This window comes from Berghia stephanieae, chromosome 12, assembly GCF_034508935.2.
Source record: "Berghia stephanieae isolate SIO BIC M18660-M18661 chromosome 12, UCSD_Bste_1.3, whole genome shotgun sequence".
Lineage (NCBI taxonomy): Eukaryota > Metazoa > Mollusca > Gastropoda > Nudibranchia > Aeolidiidae > Berghia > Berghia stephanieae.
The window spans coordinates 18,687,695-18,698,169 of record NC_088371.1 but is presented as its reverse complement, the minus strand read 5'-3'; the positions used below and the strand labels follow the sequence as shown (position 1 = coordinate 18,698,169).

Here is a 10,475-nt window from a genome sequence, read left to right as displayed (position 1 = left end):
CCTCAAATGTTTACAAATTTATAACTAATAATCAAAAAACCCATAACAGAGAGATTCACTTGACTGTCTCCCTCCCAGCTAAAGATCCCCAACAAAACAAAGACAGAGAGAAAAATGGAAAGGGAAGACAGATATGGTGACCTCTTTGTCCAAATCATAGTGTTAATTGAAGTCAATATATCATTTCAATGTAATATTTCATAATCATAGTTAAAGTTACCATATGAGGCAAATTATTACTTCACAATGACAGCTAAAGTCACAACTTTCAAACTAGGATACAATGAACACTTTAGGATCGTAAAAACAAGTTTGTAATTGTTATCAAGATCGTTGTAAACCACCTTAAACTGAATAGCTAGGGGCGACAATCAATAAAACCTTATATTCATATTTATGCATCATCAGTTGTTTCCCTTGTAAATCATAAATTGCGTTGTTTTGTGTTTGATTTGTTTGTTGCACAACGTGTTATTATTAAAGTAGTGAGCATAAAAGTACAGTAATGAATGTCAGATAATGTCTTTTTTCGAATTCATTCTAAAATATGAGTATTCAGTCTGCTATTTCCACCGTATGTGAAAATCAGTCTTTTAATTAAATGGAACAGATACAAAGAACAATAAGGCTAGAGAAAAAGGAGGCTTTAAGAAATAGATACAGATGAAAGTTAATAAAGAGCGGATAAGTAACACGCAAGTTGGCATTAGTTATTTTTCTCTTAGAGTTGGCAGGTCTGCATTTCCATCATTGCTTAATAAAGGAACATTTACAACAAAATACTATTTGTATAGTGTGTATATATATATACTATATATGTATACATATTATATAATATTGTTTAAATATGTACAAGAATTGCTTGGTGAACAAATGGCAAGAGTACCAAAAGAGCAAAAACAAAATCAACAAAACAAATACAGAACTTTGGCAAGAAAGCAAATATAGCAGAACATTAGGCAACAAAAATACGGGGATGGAAGTCACTACCCCCCCCCCCCCCCCCCCCCCCACCACCACCCACTATTTCCCCACAAACCTCTGTTATTTATTAATTATTCCATTTTAATAAACTTTTAGACTTAATAGAGGGAGGCAGAAGATGGGAGAGTGGGGACGGGGTGGGGGCAGGTGACATATGCATTTCCTCACATTTTCAGACACACATATTTTCTATTCTACAGTCGTGGATATTACATTACTCATCAATCACATCCAAATGTGCAATGAGCTGGGAAAACTGTGTACAACTTTTGAGCTAGGTCCTCACAGATTAATGTTTGGTCTTTGTATGAAAATTTTAGAAATCCCGACCAGTGCTGAATTTCTTCGACGATCGCAGCATGACTATTTGGACAAATTAATAATTACTACTGTAAATTAAAAGTTAGCTAAAACTTAAACTAACCAATCAGATGTATATTTTTTTGCCCTACAAACATATACACTTTCTTGGTGACATATTGATTTCCATAAAGAGCTGCTTTTAAAAAGTTATCATCAAGTGTGCACATGGTAAAACAAAATCAATTCCCTTTAGTTAAGCGGTGAGAGGGGATAAGTATATTGAAGAACTGAATAAGTGTGTAAGAAAGAAAAATGCAAGAAAAAAACCATCACAAAAATCAGTCAACCTCGACTAGGGGTCGAACCTCAGACTTTCTGACTACCGGTCAGAATAAATATTGTCCCAACTATCGGGAGCCTCTGTGGTGTAATGGTAGCATATGTGACCAGTAATAAGAAGGTCTGAAGTTCGATCCCCAGTCGAGGTCGACTAATTTCTAGGGATGGTTTTTTTTCTTGTATTTTTGTTTCTTGCTTTGTCTGGCACCTTTCATAAACACTTGTTCAGTTCTTTATCTTACACCAGTGCCTGCTCCTTAATTTCTTAATTTGATAAATATATTACATTACGTAATAATGTATATATTATATATTATATTAAAATATAGTAAATCTTACAGAGAGAAAAAATGACAACATCCCAAAGTCTATTGGTTTATTATTTTGTTTAGGCCATTTTTGATATGACTAGCAGTGTTTACTCACTGTGTTGGTTTCCTGAGACGGTTTTCCCAGCTTGCTTCACAAACTTTACGATTAACACAAACTAAAAATTGGCTGTGAGTCTTGTTGCTATTTGCTTATAACAGTGAGTGACTTGTGTCATAAAAAGCTCAATAAAGGGAGATGGAAGAAAAGAGATGTTAGGGAATTAAGGGGAGGTCAATCTAGCATAGAAATGCAAGTAAGAGATTGGGGGGAAGGAATCTTGCGGTCTCCATGATCCTGATCAGTCCCTTTATTTGTGATGCTAATGCTCCAACAAGCATCTGTATCCCACTTAATAGAGAAGTCTGTTTAAATAATTAATTTATATAGACTAAGTAGGCCTTCAGAGCCATAGGCCCATGGGGCCAAAGTTTATTCCGGTTTCTAAAGCGTGAAACGGACTATAACAACTGCCTGCTATCCTTTGGATAGATCACTAGTCTATCGCAAAGTACTTTCTGCCTCATCTAACAGACCCAGCTGGCCAATCATTGTTGGATGGGGGGGGGGGGGGGGGTCAGAAAAAAAATCTTGAACCCGGAGCGATCTCGGTCCCTTTGCATATTGAAGCAAGCGCTCTATCAACTGAGCTATCGGGACCGCCATCAGAATATTCATCAAAATCAACCATTGGGGGGAAAGAATCTTGCGGTCTCCATGATCCTGATCAGTCCCTTTATTTGTGATGCTAATGCTCCAACAAGCATCTGTATCCCACTTAATAGAGAAGTCTGTTTAAATAATTAATTTATATAGACTAAGTAGGCCTTCAGAGCCATAGGCCCATGGGGCCAAAGTTTATTCCGGTTTCTAAAGCGTGAAACGGACTATAACAACTGCCTGCTATCCTTTGGATAGATCAATAGTCTATTGCAAAGTACTTTCTGCCTCATCTAACAGACCCAGCTGGCCAATCATTGTTGGATGGGGCGGGGGGGGGGGGGGTCAGAAAAAAAATCTTGATTGCACCCGGAGCGATCTCGGTCCCTTTGCATATTGAAGCAAGCGCTCTATCAACTGAGCTATCGGGACCGCCATCAGAATATTCATCAAAATCAACCAAACTTTCAGATACAAAACAAGAATACTAATTACTAATTATACAAAAGCAACAAAAAATAATGTTCCCCCCCCCCCAAAAAAAAAAAAACACATAATAAACAAAAACAAACATACATGTGACTGCTTCCATCTCTGCAAACTATCTGAATAAAGGCCGGGATACATGAACAGGACAGAAAGTCACATAGAAAGGGACGACAAGAGAGATAGATAGGGATAGAGCAGACAGCTAAATTTGACCTCCTTAATCCCCCGTATTATTCACATACGGCAATAATAACAAAATATTTACAATCAAGCCGTTTTTAACATCAGGGTATGTACATTGCTGACAATTTATCTCCATGCAACTCACCCATGCCTCAATTTGGTATTATGTCAGTGTGAGCTGGATATCGAAAATTAAATTTTAACTCTTTCAGCGCCATTGGCCGCACTGTGCTGCCAGAGCAGAACAGAATCTGTTCTACTGGCCAATGTTTTGTTTGTTTGTTGCTTTAGGTCTCTTCCAACACAATTGAGGTTATATGAGAGACCGCTGAAACAAAAAAACAAGCAATCTAACAAAAATAGTACAAATGTAAATCAAAACCATCACCTAAAGATATCATAAGCAAAATTATAAATAACCAAGAACAAACAGGCAGAAGATTTACAGAAAAAAAAATATCCCCTGTCAAAAATACAATCACAAACCAAAGAAGCAGGATAGGCTAGTAAAGAGAAGAAGAAACGACATCACTATCGGATCGTACACCCATGCGAACATCATAGGTATATGATTCAAGGGTGATGTTCCCATCCAACCACCCGCCTACTATAAATTGAATCAATGGTATCATTTCTTTCACCAGAACATTCAATTGGTCCTTAGGGGGGGGGGGGGGGGGGGGAATTTTAATTGAAATTTAGCGCCAAATACGAATGTCACTTAGTCTTAGCTTGTCAATCTCATGCTGCCTCAATCAGGTGCCAGCCATTTTGTGACGGAAATGCGAATATAACCTCAGCTTAAGGGTAACTACATTCATTCCTGTCAAGAGGGCAGATTAATTCAAATATAATTTAATATTTAATTTGAGCATAAACCCAAAATTCCATAGCTTTTGATCATTCTAATTTAAATTCAATTTTTGTCATCCACTTCACATAGTATAGTTTGATGCAGTTGGTCATTAAAAAGAAAAAAAGATCATTGTTTTAAAGCGTTTCAAAATAAATGACTAGACGTAAAATTATTAAATTCATTAACAGATCATTCAGCGAGTGAAAATAAGATTTTTTTCATCAACTTTACACAAACATTTTGGTTACAAACTCGAAATCGGGAGAGAAAAAAAATCACGAGTTTGGCCTAATTAATAATAATACATGACATTTATAACACGCATTTTCATCACTGCTCTCCTAAATATTTATCAGCAAATGCAGCAATTCTTTCCACATTACTAACCACGGATCTATAATTAAACCAGCAAAATATCCAAAGAGTAATAGGCAATTAGCAATTGTTAATGTCCACTTCCAGAAAAAGCCAGATTTCCTCCCAACAATTAACTGGTCATGGATTGACTGAGTGAGTGAGTGACCACTTCATCTACAGGAGACTTAATAGCTTAGTTAGTAGGTAACTCAACTCACAAGCATGGGAAACACTTTGGATCCCAAGATGAGTTTCTTTTCTAAACCTTACATCAACCTGGCAGTGATTGAGTAGCTAGCTGGGTCTGTTTAATTGTGGCAGAAAGTACAGTGAATGACTATCATCCTATATAAATGATAACAGGAAACTGTTACTGTCTGCTTAATCCTAAAGAAACCATGATAATTTTCAGCTTTGTAGACTGTACCAGAAGGACTACTTTTAACATTTTTCACTCCATTTGTTTGGTGTAAAACAAGACAGAAACATATTGTGCTTATTACTCTTTGATTGGGTAGTTGGTATGTATATTGCTTTTCCTTAAATGCATCGGTATATAATTGTATTATATTTTGGCAAAGGAGAAATGCAAAACAGCAACATTCAACTATGAAAAGGTTGAGAAAAGACACAGCTAGTGCACACCACGGGAGGTCAAAAGACCCTGCCTAATTGTTCAAGCTTTCCATATGTTGTAATGCAATTCTCCTGAATGCACAGCCTCAGGCAATGTTAGTTAGTGTCCTCAGGACTAATTGCAAAAGTTTGGTTATCATCATAATCCTCATGATTATGATAGTCATTGCTATTTAAGTCATCAATATCATTATCATCATCATCATAATAATCACCGTCAACATAAACATCAAACCATTCTTCAGGCAGTGATATTTAGTGTCCCCAGGGTTAATTGTAATAAGTTTGGTTATCATCATAATCCTCATCATTGTTGTTTAAGTCATCAATATCATTACCATCATCATCATCATAATTATCCCCGTCGACATAAACATCAAATCATGCTTTTAAATAAATCACAAAACAGATTGTGTATATATAAAAAAATAATATATATATATATTAAAAAAACCTATAACAAAAGAGTAGAAGAATCATCATGAAACCCGGAGGAACCCAATTTCAGAGCAGGCACTGGTCTCCTCTCGAGTGAATTTAGACACGTAGTTACAGGCTCGGTTGTGATGATGGTGGAAGATTCGGTACTTGAGATGGTACAGCTGATTCAGCAACTCCAACATGTGGATGTAACGGTCTCGACTAGGCTCTTTGTCCTCCTGAAATTGAAAACAATTCTTTGTTGTTTTTTTGTTTTGTTTTTAGGGGTTTTACGGCGCTTGTAACACATTTGGGTTATATGAGCGCCATTAAAAAGGAAGAAAATGGGATAGTAATAAGTACTAGAATTACAATTTAAGCATCCAAGAAAAAGTAAGACAAAGTGGAATTGATTCAAATAGGAAACAGGTGTAGATTCCAAGAACACACTATCAAGGTACTTAGTTTGAGATCACCTAAAAGTCTCATCCAGACACAAGCACATAAGAGGAATGCACTCAAATGTTTACAAATGATATATAATATGTAAACTAAACATAATATAGTGCATAACAGAGAGATGATTTACAAGGAAAAAAATATCATCTCCCAAAACTCTAACTATACATTTGACTGTTTCCCTCCCAGCCAGGGCCAGGATAAAACCACTAAATCTCATTCCAAGACAAAGACAAAAAGCATTTTGGATAACAGATATAGGGGGATAGAAGACACAGTAAGTGCCTCCCTGCCAACTATGGGAGGAAATTGAAAACAAAATAAATGTGGAAGGAAATTGACAGAAGAAAAAATAAGAAGCAATGATATATTTACCAGGGCCATGAATGTAAAAAACAACAGTTATATCCCTGGTAATCTGCTCATAGGAGAGTGAAGGAAAAGGAAAAAAGATCTTTTAAAATAGTCAAACAGAAGTGTAAGGCTTATGTATGGAGCAGAATTTATCCTGATTTTTGTACAGTTACATAGACAATATCAATTGGATAGGACGATAAACTATCAGAAAGTACTTTCTGCCTGATCTGACAAACTCAGCTACCGAGTCAATGTAGCTTGGACATAAAGGGCGGGGGGTCAGAAAGAAATCAAGACTACACGAGGCGTCCATACCGGTTTATAATATTATTGATTTTTTTTTTTTTTGGGTACTTTTGATTTAAGTGTGAACTATTTTCACTGCTTTCAGTATATTTCACTCATTCTGAAAGAATATGCTCACCAGAGCATTTTAATCTTTATTTGAAGTAAATCGGGTGATTTTTCTGGAAGTTATAGTCAGATGTATGGGAAAGGTATCCAGCAACTTTTCTCAAATTTCAAACTTTTTCAACTTGACTAGCTGTAAAAAAATATTTAGAAGAGAAATTAAGCTTTGATATTTCCCGAAGATGAACAAAAAAGGGTTGATTTAATCATTTATAAGAACTCATTTTTGATTTAAAAAATTGACCTTCTAACTAAACTTGACAATATCTCAATTGAAACCTTTTCACCATCTGACTGATTCTAAAAATTCTAAAATTGAGCTTTATATAGCGCAATATCCACTAAATTTAAATGTGCTCAAAGCGCTTTACAAGGGGTCCCTGGTCAACAGCAACATTTAACATGTAGGATGGGACATGACGCCTGTTAGGCGATATTACAATTTTTCGGACAAAGACAACGCTGTTAACGGCCAGGTACTCATTTTACACCTGAGTAAGGTGAGAGTATGTGAGTAAAGAGCCTTTTCCAAGAACTCAACTATGCCCTGAGCGCGAGGCTCGAACCCAGGACCTTCCGATCTGAAAGCGAGTGTCATACTACTAGACCACCTAGCTGCGATTACGTCATTCACTGTAACATATAATACTAGATTGATGCAATGGCTCACATATATATTTAAAAATGCAATAATAATTTTTTAAATACACATTTTCATCAATAATTTTTCTTTGTTTTTTTTTTTTTTACCTGATCTGGATCATACTTGGAGCATCCGTCACATTGATGGAATTCCACCAAGAGTTGTGTCACCGAAGACAGAAAATCCGAGGCAAGCAGATCTGGCAACACCTCCCATTCCCACTCCTCTATATCCAGCTTGACGGTGTGAATTGCATTCTAGAGAAGATTAGATTAGATTAGATTTTGTTTCTGTATTCATGCCTTTTATGTAGTGTCGTCATTATTAATTTTGTTTTGTTTTGATTTTTAAACTTTTATTATGTAAAGCGCTGCAGAGCACGATTAACGTGGATGTTTAGGCGCTGTATAAATTCATTATTCATCATTTATTTATAAAAAGAGAAAAAAAAAAAAAAAAGGGGGGGGGGGCGGTATAGTAAATAATCCCTTATACTACAGCATGACTGCATTTTTTATCAACTGATAATAATTTGACCTATTAAAAAGAAAACTTAAGCTTTTATATAGCGCAATATCCACTAAACGTGCTCAAAGCACTTTACAAGGGGGCCCTGACCAAAAGCATCATATAACATGTAGAACAAGACACGACGCCTGTTAGGCGATACTACAATTTTTTTCCAACAGAGACAACGCTGTTAACGACCAGGTACTCATTTTACACCTGAGTATTGTGAGAGAATGTAAGTAGAGAGCCTTTTCCAAAGACTCAACTATGCGCCAAGCGATGCTCGAACCCAGGAACATCTGACAAAGAAAAAATTGTAGTTCGTACCACAAGCTTCATGTCTTGCCCTTGATGTGCGGCTGTTGGCTTAGAACCCTGTAAGGCTATTTGAGCATATTTGGTGGACATTGCTCAATATAAAAGCTAAATTCTTTTGTTTATTATAAATATTAATTTATTTCCGCTCTATCATACCCTCTTCCCCCCCCCCCCCCCCCAAAAAAAAAAATAAAAAAACCAAAAAACAAACAAATTAAAAAAAAATTTTAATTGTTATATAACAAATGATTATAATTGAGTTGCCCAACTTTTGTATCCATGCTTTAGAGTGGGTTTATTGTTTAAGAGCATGAATATCAAAGGGAAAAGGAGACAACTCTTTAAACTGTGGATCGCTGTTTGTTATAACATTGTTGTCTCCCTCTCTATACAATTTAGTATCCCTTTTCAGTCATGATCATCATCATCATCATCATCATCATCATCATCATCATCATCATCATCATCATCATTATTATTATTATTATTATTAATGTTATTGTTATTATTATTATTATTATTATTATTATTATTATTATTGTTATTATTATTATTATTTTATTATTATTATTATCATTATTATTATTATTATTATTATTATTATTATTATTATTATTATTATTATATTATTATTATATTATTATTATTATTATTATTATTTATTGTAATTATATTATTTATATTATTGTAATTATAATTATCATTATTATAATTATTATCATCATTATTATTATCATCATCATCATCATCATCATCATCATCATTATTATTATTATTATTATTATTATTATTAATAATATTATCATTATGATTATTATTGTTATTATTATTAATAATAATAATAACAATAATATAATTATTATTATTATTGTCGTTATGTTTGTCATTATTATCATTATATACAGGGATATATATATATATACCTTTGTATGCTTGAGAGAGGCTCGTATAGATTCTATCCTCGCCATCACCCAACCATTGGGCAGGATCCTATCAGAGTCGGCCAGGCCTTGTTTGTAGAAATACGTCTTGTCTCCCCGCTGGACACTGCCCATCCTCATACTGCAAGGCAGAAAAATCAGTATGTAAAAACAAAAAAAAAAACAAAAAAAACATAAAAACCATCTCCCCCATAAAACAAAAAAAAAAAAAAAAGAAAGGAAAAAAAAGAGAAAAACTTAAAACCCTCTTCTCCATAAAATAAAAAAAAACAAAAAAAAAAAAAAATAGAAAAAAAAAACAAAAACAAACTAAAAACCCTCTCCCCCATATTTTTTTTTTAATGTGACCGATCGGGTCTAAATGGTATTATGTTGGTGTGTACCTAATCATTTTGATGGAAACATTTTTTTTAAAAAGTAGTACTTCCGAGCTATTAGGCCCATGGAGCCGGATTTTATCCCGGTTTCTATTTCATGAAACGGACAATAGCAATTGGATAGCAATTGGTTGCTATCCTTTGGATAGGACGTTAGTCTATTGCAAAGTACTTTCCATCAGATCTAACAAATCCAACTACCCAATCACTGCTGGGTGGACAAAGGGGTCAGACAAAATTCTCGACTGCACCCGGGATCGATCTTGGTCCCACTGTGTGTGAAGCTGGAAAGTGACTCGAACATCAAATGATCATAGAACTTTTAACGTTTCACTCCTTAACCCTTTCCTTACCAAGTACAGAAAATATTGTAACACAATTTGTCATTTAATAGATGAATTTTTCTCATTCAAATTTCTTTAGTTTATTGCAAAATTTGAGGAATATAAACTCTGTCCCGATAGCTCAATTGGTAGAGCACTCACTTCACATGCAAAGGGACCGAGATCGATCCCGGGTGCAGCCACCACATACTTAAGGTCGAAAGGATGACATGACAGCCATATTTAACACATAGAGATAGCTAAGACACGGAAACATGCAGACAGACAGATAGATAGCCAAACATACTAACAGACAGAAAAATAACACCGCATTTACTTAAGGTCTAAAGGTTAAACATGACAGCCATATTTAACAGCTACAGAAACAGAAAGATAGCCCAGACACGGAGACAAGCAGACAGACCGACAGATAGACTAACAGACAAACAACAACACCGCACTTACTTCAGGTCTAAAGGATCAGCATGAGCATTACAGGGAATATCTAACAGTCCCAGGGACAGAGAGACAACTAGGACA

The 10,475-nt window shown here is 35.1% G+C and overlaps 1 protein-coding gene across 1 annotated transcript in view; it reads right to left on the bottom strand.

The window, feature by feature from the left end:
* Positions 1 to 4,004: 4,004 nt before the first annotated feature.
* The window catches only part of LOC144957579 (putative methyltransferase-like protein 24), a 9,271-nt gene continuing 2,800 nt past the window's right edge, over positions 4,005 to 10,475 (bottom strand). The window contains exons 3-5 of the mRNA XM_078888924.1: positions 9,218 to 9,356; positions 7,574 to 7,723; positions 4,005 to 5,835 (exon numbers count right to left, since the gene is read on the bottom strand). Coding sequence (XP_078745050.1) covers positions 5,656 to 5,835; positions 7,574 to 7,723; positions 9,218 to 9,356 — 469 coding nt within the window. The 3' untranslated portion in view covers positions 4,005 to 5,655. The remainder of the gene's footprint in view (positions 5,836 to 7,573; positions 7,724 to 9,217; positions 9,357 to 10,475) is intronic.